A 23,411-nucleotide genomic window follows, 5' to 3' on the forward strand; every position below is an offset into this window, starting at 1 on the left:
GCAGCCTTTGTGGTGCCAGGTCAAAAAAGGGCATTAAAACACTTGTTAGTTAGTACTATAAGAGCAATTCACTTTGCTCAGTAAAACTAAGACCTAAAAAAAGACCTAAAATGACTGTAATTTGAACTCAATGGATGTGTATCAGTGTGTGTGTGTTTGTGGTAGAAAGACTCTGCAGGGAGACCTGAATGAATTTACTGTAGGTTTACTTAAGGCACTGTATGTAAACACTTACAGTTAGGTCCATATATATTTGTATGCCACCAGAATAGAATTCAAGTGAAACAATCAAGATGAAAATGTTCATATTTAAATTTTTTTTTTGAGAATCCTTTGCAGGCAATGACTGCCTTAAGTCTGGAACTCATGGACGTCACCAAAGTCTGGGTTTCCTCCTTTCTGATGCTTTGCCAGGCCTTTACTGCAGCTGACTTCAGTTATTGTTTGTTTGTAGCTTTTTCTGTCTATAGTTTTGTCTTCAGCAAGTGAAATGCATGCTCAATCGGGTTAAGATCAGGAGATTGACTTGGCCAGAATATTCCACTTTTTTACCTTCAAAAACTCCTGGGTTGCTTTTGCTGTATGTTTTGGGTCATCATCCACTTGGACTATGAAGTGCCGTCCAATCAACTTTGCTCCATTTGACTGAATCCGCAGAGTATATCCTTATACACTTCAGAATCCATCCGGCTACTACTGTCTTCTGTCACGTCATCAATAAACACCAGTAGCCCAGTGCCACCGGAAGCCATGCATGCTCATGCCATCACACTGCTCCATCATGTTTCACAAATGATGTTGTATGCTTTGGATTATGAGCTGTTCCAAACCTTCTCTATATTTTTTTCTTCCCGTCATTCTGGTACAGGTTAATCTTAATTTCAGCCGTCCAAAGAATGCTTTTGCAGAAGTGGTCTGGATTTTTTTAGATGTTTTTTGGCAAAGTCTAATCTGGCCTTGTTTGCACCTTGTGGTGAACCCTCTGTATTTGGTACTCTTGATTGTAGACTTTCACAGCGACACATCTACCTCCTGGAGAATGTTCTTCTCTTGGCTGGATGTTGTGAAAGGGTTTTTCTTTACCATGGAGAGGATCTTCTGATCATCCACCACTGTTGTCGTCCGTGAACGTCCAGGCCTTTTTATGTCACTGAGCTCAACAGTGCGTTCTTTTTTTCTTCAAATGTACCAAATTGTTGATTTGGCCACTCCTAATGTTCCTGCTATCTCTCTGATGGATTTGTTTTGTTTTTGAAGCCTAACTGTTTCACTTGCATGGAGAGTCATTTGACTGCATGATGTGGGTTCACAGCAACAGCTTCCAAATGCAAATGGAACACTTAGAATCAACTTCAGACCTTTTACCTGCTTAATTTATGTAGAAATAACGAAGGAATAGCCAACATCTGTCCATGAAATGACTTTTGAGTCAACCGTCCAATTACTCATGGTCCCTTGAAAAAGGGGGAGGTACATATTAAAGAGCTGTAATTCCTTAACCTTTCCTCCAGTTGTGATTAGAATATACTCAAATGAAATCTCAAGAGTATGCACTTCAAGCCCATATTCATTATATAACTGTAACTTGAATACGTTTTGGTCAACAGCTAAAACTAAAAATTGTGCCGGTGTCCAAATATATATGGACCTAGATAACTGTACACACATTATAAAATGACACTATAACAAGATGAACTACAACACAAACACAAAACAAAAAACATTATGCTAGGATGTTCTGAGTGCTTGCTAGGTTATTTCTATGGTCTTCTGGATTGTTACTCACTGACCCAAGTCAAAAAACTCCACCGCTCTATGATATTCCGGTCACTTGAAGTGTCTCAGTTCTTTCCTTCAATGCAAGTCTGCAGGATTTTTTAAATTTTATTTCCCACAGGTGAAAACTGCAGGTCTGATCGCATGGAAAGGTAATAGCACAACTCAAGTGGCATAATTTCCGGTATCGTTCAAGTCTGTAGTCCAATCGGAGCAGGACGTCAAACGCTACCTGTACACTTAAAGTTATGGATTTCAAATCACTAATCTAAACTATTATCAGAAGTAACAGTGATGCTCATCTTAGCAAACACGTCTAATAATTCTGCGAATGACACAAGTAGGCACCATAAAAAAGTTTGAATAAGTCAATATGTGAAAACCCAAAAAAGCATATGCCATCTACGTAAGAGAGACAGACAGTGAGAGGGATCGTGAGAGAGTGCTAAAACAACATCAAACATAAGAAAGAAGAAAAAACTGAGGGAGTTTCTGCACCCAAACCCATAAATGAGACTAAAAATAGCAACGGAACTATTTGGGTGATTCAGAAGGATGAGTCATCGACTGAGACAGGGGCGGAGGGAGAGAGAGAGACGGAGAGAGAGCAGGTACGCTGGTCTGTGTGGGTCTGTAGGTGTTTACTGATTCCAGACATGCTCTCCAGTTCCCCTATCAAAAGCTACTCTCGATGCTGCGCTGAAAGCGCTATGGGAACATTCTTTGTTCGACCGGTTGTTGAAGCACGTGTGCAAACACGCCAAACTTGGCTTAAATAACCTCGGTTAGGTGACGTCACTCGATTACGAACACCTGGAGGTTATAAATAGATGTGACGCGGAAACATCCTCAGGTCTTTTGTCTTCAAGGACCGCATTGTTGTGTGCGTGTGTGTGTGAGAAAAAAGCACGATAAAAAAAAAAAAGAGGAAAAAAAAAAAAGGCAAAGCAGGAAGCGAGTAGTTATAGATATAGATATTTATTTATATATATAAAGATAGCTGCTCACTATGGCAGATCAGCAGAGGAGATGTTTACCTCCTTGTCAGAGGCAGCTCTCTGACGATGATCTCCATGCTTTCTGCTTTGAGTGTTTGGGGAAGAGCACGCGATCCTCGGGCTCGAGGGCGAGTGCGAGCACTGCGATCAAGGTGCTTCGCGGCTCGCCTTCTTTAAAAGCTCGTGGGGATCGCGTGCCGATCTGGCCGAGGCGCGTGAGACGGACTTGCCCTTTCTCTCGCGCTCTCGCCAGATCATGAAGCTCGCGTCCGTTTCTCAAGCGCCGCGCTTCTTCTGAACGGGCCGAGGAGACTTCATCTCTTGCTTCTGGGAGGTGGAGAGTGCCACCTCAGAGCGCTCCTCTCGTGATGAGAAAGCATACGAGGAGTTACTCGAGGTGGTTACTCGGGCAGTCGATCGGTTACACCTAGACTGGCCGCAGGAGCAAGAGACCCCAAGCGCTCAGTTAGACGACAGATATCTGTCGGGTGGTCGGGGAGGGGCCTCAGCGACGGTCTCTCCCTTTTCGGTGACCTCCATGACGAGTTAACTCGTTCATGGAACAAGCCATATTCGTCCCGTGTTTTTGTGCCATCGACGCCGATCTACTCGACTATCGTTGATGCAAAGGCATCGGGTTATATGATGATGCCCCAGATCGAAGAGACGCCGCGGGCTATCTCTCTCCTGGGACATCATCATCACTGAAGAAGCAACTCTCCCCACCAAGCCATGCAGAGTAACATCTTCATTGGTGGGGAAAGCCTTTCAGGCAGCGGGTCAGGCTGGTACTGCTTTGCACACTATGGCGGTCTTGCAGGCATATCAGGCTGACCTGCTGAAAGACTTGAGCACTGGCGGGTCAATTGACGAGGAGGCGTTTTAGAACCGCCGGGCCACAGATTTGTCTCTCCGTGCGACCAAGCAGACGGCCCGTGCCATCGGCCGTTCTATGGCTGCAATGGTTTCCACGGAGAGACATCTGTGGCTCAACCTCACGGGCATCAAGGACAAAGACCGCGCTTTTCTCCTTGATGCCCCCGTCTCGCCTTCCGGCCTGTTGGTGACGCCGTCAACACCGTCGCCACTAGGTTTCGGGAGGCGAAGCGCTATGAGGAAGCGTTTGTGAGGTTTCTTCCCCGCCGTGCTCAAGAGTCGGGACTGTCGGCCACCCAGTCCCGACCAGGTCCGGTTCTTCTGAGGCGAGAAGCCCAGAAGGAGAGTGTGGCGAGTCGTGCGCCCCCTCGTAGAGACTGGGGAGCGGCTCGCCGCACTTCTCAATCTGCCTCGAAGAGACCGGACCTGCGGAGCATCATCTCCGCCAAGAAGAAGTCCTGAGGCTGGTGTGCCCAGGACCGTGGGGGTGTGTCCCCCCAGGGAGGGGCGCGTACAATTCCAACAGAGAATAGAGGCTCCTTCCTGGCACCCTCAGGGGGCCGCTGTACAATCTCCGCCGCCACTGGCGTTTCGGGGACCAGCGGTCTCCAGCGAAATGTTAGGTGTTCGGTTTCCTCCTGCCACATTTCAGGATGCCAGACATCTAACATCCCCCCATCAAAGCGAAGTGTCAAAACTAGTGCCCCTTTCAGAGAAGCTGGCAGCGTGGAAGCTACTGCCAAATATCTCTCCGTGGGTAGAAAGGACTGTAGAGAGGCTACAGGGTTCAGTTTACGTGTCGTCCTCCGCGTTTCAACGGCGTGGTCTCCACTTCCGTGAAACCGAACGAGCGCATTGTTGACACAGGAGTTGCAAACTCTGCTGGACAAAGGGGCCATAGAACGTGTTCCCCTGCCAGACAGACAGTCAGGCTATTACAGCGGTATTTTCTTGTTCCCAAGAAAGATGGGGGTTGCGTCCGATTTTAGATCTTCGGGTTGAACCGCTACCTCAGAACATACAAGTTTAAAATGCTGACAATCAAGATGATTGTTTCTTACATCAATCAGAGGATTGGTTTGTGACTATCGATCTAAAGGACACTTATTTTCATATAGAAATATTGCCACAACACAGGAAGTTCCTGAGGTTCGCTGGGGCGAAGCCTACCAGTATCGGGTTCTTCCGTTCGGCCTAGCCTTGTCACCCGCACTTACACCAAATGCATGGATGCAGCTCTGGCTCCTCGACTCCAGGGCATCCGCATTTTAAACTACATAGAACGACTGGCTGATTCTGGCTCAGTCTCAGGAGCTAGCGCCGACATCGGGATGTCGTCCTAGCTCATCTCGAATCTCTGGGGTTGAGACTCAACGCCAAGAAAAGCGTTCTCTCTCCTGCTCAGAGGACAACGTATTTGGGGTCGTATGGGATTCGATCACGATGCGGGCACATCTGTCTCCTGCACGTCGAATCCATTCTAAACGCCCTAAAGAACATCAAGCTAGGCCAGAAGATTACTGTTCATTACCTTCAGAGGGTTCTAGGTCTCATGGCAGCTGCATCACGGTGATACCCTTGGGTCTCCTGCACATGAGATCGTTTCAGTTGTGGCTCAGAGCCAGGGATTTCATCAAGGGCCAATCCCCAGAGGCAAATAAGGGTTACGCCAGGGCTTCGTACCCTTTCTATGTGGTTCAGACCCCGGTTTCTGACTTTGGGTCCCACTCTAGGTCCGTGCTGTCGTCGCAAGATGCTAACGACAGACGCATCCCTCACGGGCTGGGAGGCGGTCTTAGATGGCCGTCCAGCCCAAGGGATCTGGAGAGGTCATCTTCTCGAATGGCACATCAATTGCCTCGAAATGAAGGCTGTATTTCTGGCCCTGAAATACTTCCTCCAGCAGTTAAGAGGCTACCATGTCCTAGTGCGGGTGGACAACACGGCGGTAGTCTCTTACATAAATCGTCAGGGTGGACTGCGGTCGCGCCGCTTGAACGAGCTAGCGCACCAGGTTCTGCTTTGGGCACAGGAAAAGTTCCTGTCCCTCAGGGCGATTACATCCCGGACATATGAATGTGGGAGCAGACTTGCTGTCCAGACAAGCTGTGACACACGGGAATGGAAACTCCACCCGAAGTAGTCAGTCAAATCTGGGAAAGGTTTCTGAAGCAGAGGTGGACCTCTTTGCTTCACAGGAGACAGCACAATGTCCCTCTACTTCTCTCTGACTCATCCAGCTCCCCTGGGTCTGGGCGATGGCCCATGTGTGGCCCAGACTGCGTCTTCGCATTTCCCGGTCGCTCTGCTCCCAGGAGTCCTGGCCAAGGTCCGTCAAGAGGGGTCTCGCCTCTTACTGATAGCGCCCGTTGGCCGACCAGGATATGGTTCTCAGATCTAATATGTCTCCTCGACGGCTCGCCGTTGGCGATTCAGTGAGGAGGGACCTTCTCTCTCAGGCACAGGGGACAATATTTCATCCCGGCCCGAGCTCTGGAACCTTCATGTCTGGCCCCTGAGGGGACCAACTGAGACATGCTGGCCTTCCAGCCGATGTAATAGAGACTATTCTGAGCGCTAGGGCTCCTCCACTAGAAGAACTTATGCCAGTAAATGGCACGTTTTGAAAGTTGGTGTACGACACACCATGCAGACCCAGCTCACTGCCAGATTGTTTCAGTACTGGAGTTTCTGCAAGAGAAACTGTCCTCAGGAACATGTCCTAATACTCTCAGAACTTACGTGGCCGCCATCTCGGCTTGCCATGCTCTGATTGATGGGGTTTCGGTGGGAAACACCCTCTAGTTGCCCACTTCATTCGAGGAGCTAAGCGGTTGAGGCCGCCCACTAGAGCGACAGTTCCTTCATGGGACCTAGCTATAGTGCTTGAGGGCTTAGTGGACACCCCTTTCGAACCACTAGAGTCAGCGCCTGTCAGGCTTCTGACCCTAAAGATGGTTTTTCTAACAGCTATTACTTCTCTGAAGAGAATTGGGGATTTGCAGGCTCTGTCAGTCTCGTCATCCTGCCTAGATTTTGCCCCTGGGCTGGTCAAAGCTATTTTGCATCCTCACCCTAGTTATCTTCCGAAGGTTCCATTCTCGACCATAAATCCGGTCGTTCTCGAAGCCTTCTGCCCTCCGCCGTTCACGACACCGGAGCAGGAGAAACTTCACTTACTTTGTCCAGTACGTGCTCTCCAGATTTACGTCCACCGCACTAGCCAGTGGCGTAAGTCGGAGCAGCTTTTCGTATGTTTTGGAGGCCGCAACCGGGGGGCGGCTGCCACTCGACAGACTATGTCACATTGGGTGAGGGATGCTATTGCCCTAGCCTATGAGGCGTGGTCAAGCTTCGCCTCTAGGTGTAAGGGCCCATTCAACCAGGAGGATTGCATCTTCCATGGCTTTGGCAAGAGGTGTCCCCTTGCAGCAAGTTTGTGATGCGGCAGGTTGGTCCTCTCCGCACACATTTGTTAGATTCTATAGTTTGGATGTTCATGTTACTCCGGCTCGCATGTCCTTGAGTCGACATCCCAGAGTCATGTCTGAGACCTCTTTCATGTTTGTGCGCACACGCTACACAACATTGGGGGTCCAGACACTTCCAGTGCGGCGGCGTTGGTATTCTCGTTCCCATAGCGCTTTCAGCGCAGCATCGAGTAGCTTTTGATAGGGGAACGCCCCGGTTACTTGACTGTAACCCTGTTCCCCAGCGGAACGAGATGCTGCGCCTCAATGCCGCACTGTAAGCGTGACTGGGCGTCCTTTCAGACAAAATTTTGACCTGAGGATGTTTCCGCGTCACATCTATTTATAACCTCCAGGTGTTCGTAATCGAGTGACGTCACCTAACCGAGGTTATTTAAGCCAAGTTTGGCGTGTTTGCACACGTGCTTCAACAACCGGTCGAACAAAGAATGTTCCCATAGCGCTTTCAGCGCAGCATCTCGTTCCCGCTTTTTCGGGGAACAGGGTTACAGTCAAGTAACCCGGGACGATCCCGCTGCACACTGCAGCACCGCTGATGGAAATTCCAGTGTGTAAGTGTGTATAAATGCGATCTACACTCGCCGAATAGCATATTAAATAGTGCACAGGTATTCCGGACCATATCAGAAGTGTAGGACAGGAATAACTCCTGGTGTAGAGCAGCACAAGAAGAGTGTGGTTGGAAGTCTTTTAAATAATAAAAAAGTGATCTGCTAAAGTTAAAAGTAAAGTCAACACACAAAATTAACATTCTACTCTTTTATTTTTTATTTAATATTACACAAATGTAATAAAATAAAAGTTTTTTTAAAATAACGTTAAAATGAATACCTAGTTAAATAACGGCTGAAGCCATTAGTTTAGTTAAAAGATAAAATAGTGCATGTATTTCTTGTCTTGTCATGAGTATTTCGTATTTAAACAGGAAGTTGGAGGTGGTGTACACATGGTGTGAAACTAAAACTAAAACTATTAAAAAACTTTTGTTAATTAAAATGAAATTAAGAAGTTAATAAAATGCAATATAAATGTTACAATGAAACATTTAACTCGAAAATTAGAAATGTTGCCTTGGCTATTAACTGAAACACGTTTAATTTGAAGTACAAAAATTGATAACTAGAAAAAACAAACTAAAACAAAAAACTGAAATAAAATTAAATTAATCCTAAATGTTAATATAAAAAACTAATAAAAATGATAAAACTACATTCAAAAATTACTAAAACATAAATGAAAACTGAAAATATAAAAACAAAAGCTAATTTAAAATATTAATAAAAACTAGTATTCAATATAGTACATAAATAATACCACTGGGGGTGATGATTACTGAACAGCAATTTAATTTCAGAGGAGTTTATTCTATTCTACTGAATGTTAAATATATTGTTAAATATATGCCTAATTAAATAAAACCTACACTTAATACACATAAATATGCAAATCTTCTAACCTACAACACTCTAATCTAAGTACAGAGGTCAACTACAGAGAATGAGGGATGAAAAGCAGCAAAGAAGAAAGAGAGAGAGGAAGAGAGAGCTCAAGAGAATGAGATTGATGTCACTCGAGTCACGACACAGCAGTGAGCTCAGTGAGAAATCTGAATGAACATTAGTTCAGGCTTCAGAATATGACATGCATGACTGAAATCGCTTCAGTAATCGATGTTAAATCACACACACACACACACACACACACACACACACACACACACGCTAGCAAACACACTCTAAGACAAAACAATCCCAAGCTTAAAATCACACACATTTGTGGACATGCACAACTAAACACACAAGCATATGTGTGCATACACACTCACACTCTCTCTCACACACACACACACACACACACACACACACACACACACACACACACATACAGTCAGAACACATAAAGGGATTTGTTTGGGTAAGTTAATTGTACACAGCACTGTCTTCATCGCTTCACTGAGGCGAAACATATTGCCTCCACTGTCAAAGAGCTTTCATCTGTTATTGCTGGATAAACGCTAACACAAAAGACACACACAAACACAAACACACACACACGCTCATTTTCACTCTTGCGGGTCTTGATAGAGATGGACAGATGACAGGTCTGTCTTCCCACATTGTTTAATTGACCGATAGCTTGTGACGAGTGTCTGGACAATGACACACAGCAACACAGTCTCATAAGCAGCATTATGCAATCCTATTACAGATCGCCTAGTGTTACCAGCTTTAGAGCACAGATACTAGAGATCAGAATGTGCAGATGTAGACACACACACATTTCACAGTGCATCTGTCATACAGTGAAGCGCTGTAGTTCTGGACTAGTCTCCAGTTTCCTGATGTGCAGGAGCTGTCCAGTGAAAACAGGGAGCTGTCCACCACAGCTGGTGCTGAAACAGACTCAAAGAGCACTGGAATACCAGGAGAAAGTTGCCTGTTAGCATGCCAAACAACTTATGCCACACCTGCTAATGGCCAATAACTTCAGAAAATATGCTGGCCAGGAAACTATATGTGCATTATTTCATTATAAACCAGGTCAAACAAATTGGGGAAACACATTGAATTGAACTGGATTGAATTTTTGTTAAATCAAATTACAAAAATGAAACAAATCGATAAAGAAATATCATATATATATATTAGTGCTGTCAATCGATTAAAAAATGTAATCGCGTTAATCACAGTCATGGACTGTGATTAATCATGATTAATCACAAATTTAAAATACTAGGATTTACCTGTAAATGTGTTGAAATAAAGAAATGCATGACAAACTAGTTTAAGGAAACAGAACCTTTAACACTTCCGCCAGGTATGAGACATAATCCTTATTATTCTTTTATCATTATTCTTTTGTTTTTATTCAGCCATTATTAGCCTTTATACTGGCAATAAAACGTTTACCAAGCCACATCGTTTCAATCCCAGTATACATTTACCCAACTATCATCAAAAGTATTTCTAAATAAATTCAACAAAACATTTTCTTTCGACCTTACGTGAAGTATTATGACAAAATGCATTATGAAGAAGAATTGGACCTGTTCTCAAGAAAATCACATACAAATATCCTATCGTAATCGTGTGTTTATTATCTTATATAATCTATAGTGGCTGTTGTCAAGTTTATTTCTGCTGTGTAAAAGCCTTAACATGTATGCTCTGGCTGAAACTCACGTTGTTTGTGATGTTACAACCGCCTCTCCGTTCTTAAGTTGCCAGGGATACATTCCAAGTATACTACACGTTAGTAAAATGATCTATTTTAGCCCAAAAAACCGCAACCCACGGCTCTGTAATTTTTCCTGCGACTGTATTTTCAAAATAGCCATATTGTGCCGCTACCCTGGCAACACTGGTTCACTGTACCCTTATCACACAATGATAGATAACCTTCCGCACTGCGATGACGGGAAGAAGTTGGGGTCAAACCTTATCAAATGATTAATTTGCGTTAAAAAAATATTAACGCATTAAAATTTTTAGATTGATCGCATGCGTTAATGTGTTAACGTTGACACCCCTATATATATATATATATATATATATATATATATACACACACTGAACAAAATTATAAACGCAACACTTTTGTTTTTGCCCCCATTTTTCATGAGCTGAACTCAAAGATCTAAGACTTTTTCTATGTACACAAAAGGCCTATTTCTCTCAAATATTGTTCACAAATCTGTCTAAATCTGTGTTAGTGAGCACTTCTCCTTTGCCGAGGTACTCCATCCACCTCACAGGTGTGGCATATCAAGATGCTGATTAGACAGCATGATTATCGCACAGGTGTGGCTTAGGCTGGCCACAATAAAAGGCCATGGTATGGGTATGGGCAGGTGTATGTTATGGACAATGAACACAGGTGCATTTTATTGATGACATTTTGAATGCACAGAGATACCGTGACGAGATCCTGAGGCCCATTGTTGTGCCATTCATCCACGACCATCACCTCATGTTGCAGCATGATAATGCACGGCCCCATGTTGCAAGGATCTGTACACAATTACTGGAAGCTGAAAACATCCAGGTTCTTGCATGGCCAGCATACTCACCGGACATTTCACCCATTGAGCATGTTTAGTATGCTCTGGATCGGCGTATACGACAGCATGTTATGCCAATATCCAGCAACTTCGCACAGCCATTGAAGAGGAGTGGACAAACATTCCACAGGCCACAATCAACAACCTGATCAGCTCTATGCGAAGGAGATGTGTTGCACTGCGTGAGGCAAATGGTGGTCACACCAGCTACTGACTGGTTTTCGGACCCCCCCAATACAGTAAAACTGCACATTTTAGAGTGGCCTTTTTTTGTGGCCAGCCTAAGGCACACCTGTGCAATAATCATGCTGTCTAATCAGCATCTTGATATGCCACACCTGTGAGGTGGATGGAGTATCTCAGCAAAGGAGAAGTGCTCACTAACACAGATTTAGACAGATTTGTGAACAATATTTGAGAGAAATAGGCCTTTTGTGTACATAGAAAAAGTCTTAGATCTTTGAGTTCAGCTCATGAAAAATGGGGGCAAAAACAAAAGTGTTGCGTTTATAATTTTGTTCAGTGTATATATATTTATATATACATATATATATACATATATATATATACACAGTGATCCCTGCCATCGCTCCGCCACCAGGAGATGTACTGGGTTTAAAGGAGCGAAACATCCATAACTGGTGGTCCCCAGCTGATGATCCGTTTATGCCTGGAGAGGTGTTCAGAGGAGCACACCTGCATAAAAGGCACCGGTGGAGGTGCGTCAGGCAGCATTGCCCAGCAAGTTGACCATCAGCCTGTATTTCTATAAGTTCAACCTGGAGGCATCCAGTGGCTACTGTGAAAGGGCAGTTGGCGACCAGGGAAGACTGGAGGACAACCAGGAGAGACTGGATGACTGCAGGAAAGTCTGCATCGGGGGTGGCAGGCTAGTTACCTTATCCACCGGTCCCTAACAGGACACCCTAAATAAACTACGAAGACGAATAAAGGAAAACAACCCGGTGGCCCTCTGAGAGGCGGGGTGGAAGAAGGGCCAAACCAGACGGACTTCTTGGTATGACTGGAACGGACAAAGGCATTGATTTTAAGATTTTGAGAAGATGCAGGTGTGGATGGGAGAAGGTGACTACCTTCAGAGGGTTAAGGATTCACCAGGGAAAGAAGAAGTGTCAAGAGGGGGGCCAGTAGCAACATTGCTCTGCAACTGCAGGTCAGACAAGAGGAGCCCAAAGCCAGGTCGCTAACCACAGTGCTGAGGGTTCCAACGTTGCTGAGGGAAGGCAGGTAGAGGACACAGGAGGGTCCTTGGTCGACACGTATTCCTCTGAGGGTGGCACAGGAGAAAACACCCGTAGGAAATTAACATCAACAAACACCAGCAACCAGGAGCCAGGCCAGGGGTCAGAGAGGAAAGAACCTGGGCGGAGGCAGCTAGTCAAATGGCCGAAAGCAAATAAGGTGGCAGTGTGGCAGCAGCTCGACGAGGACCTCAGCATCATCCTAGAGCACTCACTGTGTGGCCAGGTGGAAACCAAGCTGAATTGCATTGGAGACATCCTGTACGAGGAGTGAAGAAGCAGGTTTGGAGTAGTGGCTGAGAAGCAGAAGGGCTCAATGCAGAAGGGGAGGAGGGAGAGATCGAGCAACTGGTGAAGAGGCGACGCCAGCTCCGAAAGCAGTGGAGGAAGGCAAGCGAAGAGGAGAAGGAGGGCCTGAAGCCACTGTGGGAGGAGGTGAAGAAGAACCAAGCCAGTCTTCGGAGGGCAGAGCGCATCCGCAAACGCAGAAGGTGGAAGGAAAAGGAGAGGAGCAACTTCTTCAAAAAACCCTTCAAGCATGCGAGACAACTATTGGAGGATAAGAGAAACGGGAAGCTGGAGATCACACAATCACAGCTGGAGAGTTTCATCATGGAGCAGTACAGTGACCCAGCGAAGTCAACTCCGCTGGGATCACCAGGTTATGTTATGTAAGTTGTACGGAAAGCGAGAGCAGCCTCAGCTCCAGGCCCCAATGGGATATCTTATAAGTTGTACAAGTACTGCCCAGGGGTCCAGAGACATCTGTGGAACCTTCTGAGAGTGGCCTGGAAGAACCAAGTCATCCCTTCAGAATGGCGACGAGCTGTTACAGTGTTCATCCCGAAGGAAATGAACTCCACCACCATTAGCCAGTTCAGGAGCATCGTACTCCTGAATGTTGAAGGCAAGATGATCTTCTCCATCCTGGCCAAGAGGTTGACCACCTACCTCATAAGCAATGGGTGCATCGACACTAACTGCCAGAAGGCATGCGTGCCAGGCTTCCCAGGGTGCGTGGAACACTCTGCAGTCATATGGGAGCAGATCCAGAGAGCAAAAAGAGAGAGAGGTGACCTGCATGTGGTGTGGCTGGATCTTGCCAACGCATACGGGTTCGTCCCCCACCAACTCATCGAGTATGCCTTGGACTTCTTTTATATCCCTGTCTGCATTCGTGCCCTGGTAGCCAAGTACTTTGAGGACATCAAGATGTGCTGCACCCATCAGGAATTCACGACAGGCTGGCAACAGCTGGTAGTAGGCATTGCCATGGGATGCTCGATCTCTCCCATCCTGTTTGTTGCAGTTTGTTGTTTGTTCGAGGTTATCCTGATGGGGGCAAGGGTGATGGTCGGAGGTATGAAGCTACCATCAGGCCAAAGGCTACCACCAGTGAGAGGCTATATGGACGACATTACCACCATTCTCCAGACAGCAGCATGTACAACAAGACTGCTGAAGAGGATTGACGAGTTTGTGGGGTGGGCAAAGATGAAGATCAAAACCCGCTAAATCACGCAGCCTGTCCCTCAGGAAAGGGGATAGAAGCGACCATACCATCTTTGTCGCAGGCGGTGAAGAAATCCCAGTGCTGGCAAATCAACCCGTCTGTAGCCTGGGTCGTACTTATACAGCAGACCTCTCTGATAGGCAGATGGGGGAAGCAGTGAGGAAGCAGCTCGCAGATGGCCTGGCCAGGATCAATCAGAGCCAGCTCCCCGGCAAGTATAAAGTGTGGAGTTACCAGTTCATACTGTACCCAAGGGTGATGTGGCCTCTAAAGATGAGCGAAGCCCCCTCCTTGGTGACAGACAAGATGGATGGTCTGGCAAACTCATTCATCAGGAAGTGGCTGGGTCTGCCGAGATGTAGATGCAGATGTAGGCCTCTTCGGCAGGAACATGCTACAGCTGCCGCTGCGATCCATTGGCCAGGGATACAAGCAGGAGAAGGCTCGGATGGTGCTGGACCTGAGGGAATCCACTGACCAACTAGTGAGGGCAGCTGGCCCCAACATAAAAACAGAGAGGAAGTGGAAAGCCCAGGAAGAGGTCGACATAGCAATTAGCAGGCTGAAGTATCGTGAAATAGTCGGCAGAATGCAGGAGGGTCGAGCAGGCCTTGGGAGGAGCGAGACCCCCCTCTTCTGGTCAAAGGCCTCCAAGGAAGAGCGGAGAGCCATGGTGGTGGCAGAAGTGACAAGGACCGAGCAGGAGCGCCTTAACATCAAGGCTGTGTCTCAGAGCCGGCAGGGAGGTTGGATGTCATGGGAAAGTGTCACAGACAGGCATTTGTCATGGTCTGATCTGTGGAAGAACTCTGCCCCCTTTTCAGTACCAGCAATGCAAGCCTCCAGCATATCCTGTCGGGCTGCAAGACAGCATTGTCCCAAGGCCGGCTATAGGTGGCGACACGATCTGGTATTGAGGAAGCTAGTAGAGGTGGCAGAGTCATGTAGACAGGAGGCTAATAGTAGACCTTTCGTGCCAACGAGACGTCCATCCTGTTTGCAAGGGCCGGAGAAAACATCAACCACCCTCACCAGAGAACAACAGCTAGAGTCCTCTCATCTGGCAGCGAGTGGAGCATGAGGGTCGACCTGGGGAGGCAACTCCTATTCCCCAGGGAGATCGTATAAACTTCGCTCCGGCCAGACCTGATCATGTGGTCAGAGTCATGCAAGACCATCTTGTTGCTGGAGCTCACTGTCCCATGGGAAGAGGGCATGGAGGCTGCCAATGAGCGGAAGCATGCCAAGTATGCAGACCTGGCAGAAGACTGCAGGGAGGCTGGCTGGAAAGCCATCACGTGTCCCGCCGAAGTGGGATGCAGGGGCTTCATTGGGTCCTCAACGGTTCGCCTGTTCCGCGATATGGGATGTACAGGAGCAGGGTGTCGAAAAGCCATTAAAGAACTGGCAGAGGAGGCAGAGAAGGGCAGCTTTTGGCTGTGGCTAAGGAGGAAGCATAGGGGGTGGGGGCCAAATAACACCTAGGGCATCAGCAGGGGGTGGCAGGGAGTGTTCCCTGCCATCGCTCCGCCACCAGGAGATCAGTGAATCAGTGACTGAGTCATAACTAAGTCAAAGGTCCAATTACACAAATGTTTGTTTTTCTAGCAGAGATTTTGTATGCTGGTTGAAAACACGCAAACCCTTCTTAAATTAGAAAAAATAATTGTTTAAATGTCTCTAAAAGGACTCCTTTAAGGGTGTGTGTACATTTGCCCTGTGTATACTGAGAACTGAGAACCACTATATCCGCACATACTTCAAAATGATGTGCACACAGATGCCCATAAAAGAGGATGTAGATGGCAAAACAAACAGTGCTTCCTCCATTAGAAAGACGTTATAAATTGGAAAATGTGGAAGTTGGAAGCACTGTGTTTGCAAATGTGCGTGTGGCTGTGTATACATGTGATCTGAAGCACAAAGGAGAGAAACTGTTAATTTTACTCTAATGGGAAGAATGAGACCAATTACAAATTAAGTGTGGTCTCGAGGGATCTTACTGGTTGTTACATTCTTTATTCTCAGGAGAATCGATGCTCTTTTCTAATGAAACTAAAGGAAATGAGAGAGGAGACACTATCAGCCTTAGGACTCTCACACACACAAAGGAATACAATTATCAAAGCCTTTTTATTTGTTCACTATTGTTCAAACAGACTGTTTGGGGTGGGTATAATATTTTTGAAAGAATTCTCTCATGCTCAGTAAGGCTGCATTTATTTGATTGAAAACACAGTAAAAACAGAAAACAGTGAAATATTATTACAATTGAAAATAACTTTTCTATTTGGATATAATTTGAAGTGTAATTTATTCCTGTGATGCAAAGCTGAATTTTCAGTATCATTACTCTAGTCTTCAGTGTCACATGATCCTTCAGAAATCATTCTAATATGCATTTTTTGGGGGGATTCTAACATATTACAGCCAACAATATTTTACAAATCTTTTTTAAAGATGGCTGATGTCTCAAGATGTTATTAAAATCACACATCTGCATTTCCACTTTTTTTTTGTTTTTTGTCCTGAATCAGGCTGGCAAGCTAACATTAACCAAAACATCAGGCCTGTAGTTATATATCTGTGGTTTTTAAATAGTAATCCTAAACGCATGTTCATTCAGAGCATCCAAACAGAAACAAACTCATCAATCTGCCAATTCATATATGTTTAAAATGGTGAAAACCAAAGGATTCTGCTATAAAACATCTGATGGGAAAACACCCTGGTGCTCCACAGGAGACACATCTATAGGGACTCGCCGGTGGTTTCCTGGCATCATTAGATCTTTCATTTCTAGAAAGCTCTCAAAGGATGGAGGCAATACATCACTCTGAACTCCCCTTTAACCCGTTTCTCTATGTGAGCGTGTTTGAATTATTGGACACGTGCCATGCTTGTAGTCAGAAAAGGTGTGTGGGAATTTTTCATCTCTCTTTCTCACACTCTCACAATGCATTTAAATGGGATGTTTAGTACAGACACCCGGCCTGCCTGCCTGATCTCAATACACAGCTCTAAAAATGACAAACACCTCCAAAAACAGCATTTATGAGAGAGAGAGGGGGAGAGAGAGTAAGAGTGAACAGACAGCAAAACACATGGAGAGAGGACTATGCAACGGATAATGGTGTATTTTACTAAGTGGTGCAACGGATCAAAAAACTCACGGTTCGGATCATACTACGTATTTTGAGTCACGGATCAGATCATTTTTCGGATCAGCAAAAAAAAAAGTTTGCTTTTCATTAATTACTAAAAACTTACTTTAAGTACTTCTATACCCCAGCAGAAACTATTATCTTAACTACTAAAGTCAGTAATAAAACAAGAGCAGTTACACAAATTACAAGCATAGATGAACAGCCTACAACATAAAATGATAAATAAAGACAATAACAGTAGCATTCAGGTGCAGAAATGTAAAAATTAAGTGTATAATAATGCTTACTGCATAAGTTAAATACAGATGGTGTTGTTTGATTAGCAGACAGAAGTAGGTATTAGGCTGCTGTCTCTATAAGATTAAATGCACGGACCTAATACTGACACACATACGGTTTCTTTCTCAGCTGTATACGTTACTTTAAGACATAACCAACTCTGTTTACCAGAATACTTGCCAAAACGGGTATTTTAACATAACTTTGTGTGCATGTATCCATCCGTTGAGGGTTGTCTGAAACGCGGTATAATCGCACCTCTCTCTCTGCATGTGCGCGCTTCAGTGTGTGCGGCAACGGCTGAGCACAGAAAACGGTGCGCGAGTCCTGATTTGACTTCTCCATGTTCTGAAATTGCTTTAATGTGTAAATTGGCAAGACAAAACACGTGCAAATGATAAACTTTCACTCTATGATGGTTAAACTAAACCGTTAATCCACGAATCACTTGCATGCCGAACCGTGGGGACTGGTCCATACGGATCATCTACAATCCATTGCACCCCTAATATACATATATATATATATATATATATATATATATATATATATATATATTAGTGATGTCAATCGATTAAAAAAATTAACTAATTCATCGCACATTTTTCTGAAATTAATCGCGATTAATCCTACCTAACATTAAAGTTTTTAAATATACTTTTATATTGCAATAATTCCACATTCAACCTCCAAATTAATGTACAAACAACATAAAGACAATATATTTTTTAATATTTGTTTAATGGCATCTTTTTTTATGACTGAAGGCCAGTATCACTGACACCAATACTGATTTCTCTATAAAATTACCACCCCCCCCCCATCAATTTTAACATTTATTAGACTTAAAAAAATGAATTCTAATTTAAGTGAACTTAAAAGAGTCTTCACATAAACCCATTATAATAAATGTCATATTTACATGTGCCCTTCAGCAGAAATATACAGAAATTGAAGTTATCAAACACTAAATTCTAAATTAAATATAGATTAATTCTTAAAGCTATAAAAGTTATTTTTTTCCTCTTTTTTTCTTTGTCCTTTGATTAATAGACATCACAGCAGCTGGTTATTAGGTTATTTTGGCTGTTATTTCTTTAAGAGCTGTCGCTGCTGAACATGACGCGGATCTGACATGCATCATATTTTCTCTCAACTCTTTTTACCTTTTATGACCCACTTCAGGTCTTAAAGTCTCTATTAATGAACTGACGAGTTGAATCGGGGGGTGTTAGATGAGGGAGACAGTGATGGGCTGCTCCAGGACAGTTTTGAAAACCATTTCAGAGACATGTTCTTAAATGTGACTCATATAAAATATTACATGCATGCACAGTTTTAAGGCAGATTTAATTGCCTTTTTGGTAAATTCATGACTTAACTGACCACGACATTGCATGCACGTAGTTTATTTCATGCTTTGATATGAAATGATACAGGCTCCAGCGCGCACCGGCGCCAGATGCACTGTGAGCACAGTACCATTTCTGCGCTCGTTTGACTCGCGTCTGGCGCTGAAGTGAAGCTGGAATGTGCATCTGAAACTTCACTGGTTTGATGTGGTCATAAAGACGGTCTGCGACTGAATAAATGCACTTCTTTTCAAGAGAAAAAGTGACAGAAACAGCAGTTGTGAGAGGGGTGGCCAACCCTATCTCCGCCCCTGCGTTAATTGCGTTAAATATTTTTAACGCTTTAAACTGAAAAAATGAATCACCTGCTAATTTTGACACCACTAATATATACATTAATAGGGTACAACGGGGCTAAAGGCGCCCTGGGGTAAAAGGTGCCTTTGATATTATTTTCATCTAAACCACTAGATGGCACAAAAACATAGTTTAGCACTTTCCAAAACATTCACTTTTCAAGATGCACGTGCATATTTATCTGATCTTTGATGCGATCGTGCGCAGCAGCGCGAAGTTGATTCTGTGCTTACAGTATTGATCTAATACTTTGTTTTTTAAAAATGTTGTAGATTTAAGTAGCAAATGAGAATCACTAACATTAATGTATATATTTTGAGACAAAGGTCTTTATGATTTTCAGTTTTGTTAAGATAATTAAAGCAACAGTTTTCAAATAAAAAAAGAATATGTAAAAGTATGGTATTTGGGGTAAAAAGGCACACAGTAATTAACATGATAATTAATAGATCGCTGACATTTCCATTTGTTGACATGACATGGTTAGATTCAGATGGTAAATCATATATTATGTTGGATGTCCATATTAGAGATAATCACCATGTTTAGAATGAAACCATCATATTTAAAAACATGATATTAATCATATCATATAATAAATATAATTTGTTACTACTGTAAATATATATTCAATTATTATTGGATCTCCTTCAATACTTTCAGAATCTTTACTTATTAAAATTATTTTGTTTCTGTATTTTAAAATATATTTTTTATATTAACATATTTTAATGACAGTATATTTATTGAACAAAAATTAATTATTTTATTTTTCAAAATAAGCAGAAACTAGTACAAACTTTGCAAAAGGGATTGTTTTGAACAAGTATTAACTTAGACATTATTAAAAAAAAAAAACATTATTTTAGCTGAAGTATTTGTATCAATACCGTGTGCCTTTTACCCCATGCTGGTGGGCCATTTACCCCATGTGTGGGGTAAAAGGCCCCCCTTGCCACCTCATACATTTATAAGATTTTTAAACAAAATAAACAACTTGAATGATTTTTCTTCACACAAAATCTGTTGCTCCATTAATGTTCAATACAACATATATTTTTTCTGCAATTATACATTTTAGGCACAGTGAATAGCACATTTTTTCTTAAGTTGGGCCTTTAGCCCCATTGCACCCTACAATAAAAGTATAGTATAATCCAACAATATAATATAAATAATCACATTTTAAGGAAATTTAAAGCAAAATTCTAGAGTATGAATCATTTTGAACTGATTCAATAAGAAGTGAATCAAACAAGTTGTGGGTGCAAATTTAGTATACTGGTTATTAAGGCAAAAAAAGTGAAATTCATCACAATTCTCATAATGTTGTTTGATTTTATATTGCCAACAGAATAATATTTAATACAGCATAAATATTTAATATATTGCCCAGCCCTAATATGCAAATGTGTATTTGTGTGTCACTTCTTACCAAGTCGAGGATCAAACTGTCTCATCTGTACCTCCTCCACACAGTCTGCAGGAAACCAACCGGTTCTTCCTTTCACTGTCCCTTCCCAGAAACCCCCTTCTCCTATACTTAACACTGAGAGAGAAAGAGAGATAGAGCGAGACATTAATTATCATCTCATCAACACACATTTGGTTATTGATCACACATAGATTCCCATAAAAGTTAGATGATAATACCTGGATTAAACATAAATAAATAAAATTTAGTAATTGATAGAATTTGCATCAATTATCAAAAAAAAAAAAAAAAAAAAATTATACATATACATATATATATATATATATATATATATATATATATATAAAGCATACTTCATTTTTACACTTTATTTTTCATTCTAAAATGCAAAAAACACAAAAAAAAATAAAATAAAAAAATATATATATATATGGAAATACTTATAATCAACTTTACACTTTATAAAAACACACATACAAAGTCTATGATACATTATCATTTAGATGTATGGTATGTGCATGAATGTGATCTCAGCACGCATTCAAACATCTTTTTCCTTTCGGAAATAAGCTTGAAGAGGGAGAACGGATAGATGACGTGAGTTGAATGATCAGTGGAATCTGAGACGGTGCAGAACATTGTGTTCAACCGGAAACTGATTCATCCAGTGCTATTCTACACTAACTGAAGAAACACATGTGGTGACCACACCAGACACACTAAAAACATATGCAGTCACATGCAAGTCCTTCAGCATTTAGTTGCTAGGATACTGCAGTTTAAAAGCAGTGTGTGTATGAGTTTGTGTGTGTCTGTCAAAAGCGCAAGGTATTCAAAAAGGGCAGGTGGGCAATTTTGTGGTACTCCAAGAATTCCATAAATCAATAAGCAACAATGAAAGCATGTGCTGTGTATTGTACACACATGCAGGGTTTCATTCATGCTGAAGTAGATCTTTAACTGCAGATGGCATACAAGTGAAACCCCGCTTACACAGAGCACATAACAAATGCAAACCACACACTTTCTCTCAGTGTGTCTTTCAGCCTCTTAGTGAAGTACTTGTTCCCCCTGCTCTCGTAGTGTAATCCATGATGAAAGTGCTGCTTGATGGTCTACAAGGCCAATTGACCCTTCACTAAGCTCCGCCCCCTCAGTTACTGTTGCTCACTTACAGAACCCATAGGAATGAACTGGAGATTTCCATTAACAGAATTTAAATTATTTTAAAGAAGAATTTATAGAGAAGAAACCCATTTCAGTATGAAAACATGTCAGATGACAACAGTTGCCAATGCATGATTGGTCAGTAACATTTTTAAAGGTGTCTTATTATGTCCTTTATGAAGTCTTGCTTTGTTTTTTATGGGTGTACTACAACAGATTTTCATGCTTGATTGTTCCAACATGTTTATTTTTCACATATTTTAATTGATTGTAGTACCACTCTTTCAAGTCTGTCAACCAGGCCTGTTTTTTATGCTCAAACAGCAACATTAAACACCAACTAAAGTTAAAAAAAAAGAAAAAAAAAAAGTGAAAAAGCATATGACAAGGCTTAGAGAAAGTTCAGTTGATCTGTACAAACCTTCCATCACTCCTCAACACACACACACACACACACACACACAATTTTCTCTTGAGAAAGACTCAAAACCTAATCATCTAAATACATCCAATTATACTGCATTTTTAATCAGGAGATTTGAAATTCTGTGAGTGGTTTTTAGTGATGATCTAGCCGGCAGCACAGCCATTAGAAAATTATCACCTCAGTGCTACTGACTGAGGTTATGCGCGCACACACACACACTCACACTCACACACACGCGCACACACACACACACACACACACACGCCTCCAGACACGTACAAATGAATGCCTCTGCTGCCTATGTCACAATTAAACACTTGTGTAAATGGGGCTCGTCTTGTAATAAATTCAGGAGGAAAAAAAAATGCATATCTCATCAGTGATGCTTCTCATTTTAACGTTTTCAATATTTGAGTCCAATCAAATCAGTGTAATGAGTATTTGTGGACTATATGTATTGCGTAGAGGGGACATTTCACGGAAAACAGGATTTTCCTCACTCTTCTGAAATAAAGGAGTTTGATGTGCAATGTCAACATAATCTAATGTTCATAACACAATCCACCCATAACCCAGTCCACATACACCAGTTATGGATATTAGGTGGAACGATTGGGCATAATTCATGAAAAGAGGCAAATTTAGAAATATAAAGGTTCACAGACAGATTTGCTGGATGTGTGGGGAAACAACTGACCTGAGTAACACAGAACAGTACATTTTGGTAAGAAGCCTGGGCCCGTATTCTTAAAGATTCTAAGAATCTTCTCAGAGAGCTCCTAATTTAGCTTAAACATTTCTAACTAGGAGTCTTAGCTTAAAAGTGATTCAGGACCAATCTGAGAGCAACTCTGAGCGAGGAAAAGACAAAAACTTTTATCTTAGTGAGGAGGCGGGTTGGTTGTTCAAGGAGGAAATAAAAGAGCGCTTTTAGGGTCTATTATAAGCCTTCACTTTGAAATTACATGCGTAATTTTTCCTGTTTTACCGTACTCTCTCACACACACAGACACACACATTATATACTGTATGTATATATGTTCTTTATTTTTTATTTACAATGCTGTTATACTTAACATATATTATAGGAAATGAACAGCGACATAATACAGTTCTGAAAGTGCTATAAATGTTTGTGTGATCACTTTTCTTATAGAAGGTTGTGACAGACACAAATCATCATTGCTGCAGAGTTGCATTTTTCCAGTTGCTAAGTATGTTAATGTAGTTAATGTAGCGATTACTTCCATT

The 23,411-nt window shown here is 42.7% G+C and overlaps 1 protein-coding gene across 25 annotated transcripts in view; it reads right to left on the reverse strand.

The window, feature by feature from the left end:
* shank3a (SH3 and multiple ankyrin repeat domains 3a) overlaps positions 1 to 23,411 on the reverse strand; it is a 323,493-nt gene that overhangs the window by 46,268 nt on the left and 253,814 nt on the right. For all 25 annotated transcript variants that reach the window (XR_009267007.1, XR_009267008.1, XR_009267006.1 and 22 more), the window contains one exon: positions 20,567 to 20,680. Coding sequence is in view for 22 of the 25 variants with exons in the window: in XM_058751761.1 (XP_058607744.1) it covers positions 20,567 to 20,680 (114 nt within the window). In the remaining 3 variants the exon portion in view is untranslated. The remainder of the gene's footprint in view (positions 1 to 20,566; positions 20,681 to 23,411) is intronic.

The sequence above is a fragment of the Onychostoma macrolepis genome, chromosome 18 (assembly GCF_012432095.1).
Source record: "Onychostoma macrolepis isolate SWU-2019 chromosome 18, ASM1243209v1, whole genome shotgun sequence".
Classification (NCBI taxonomy): domain Eukaryota; kingdom Metazoa; phylum Chordata; class Actinopteri; order Cypriniformes; family Cyprinidae; genus Onychostoma; species Onychostoma macrolepis.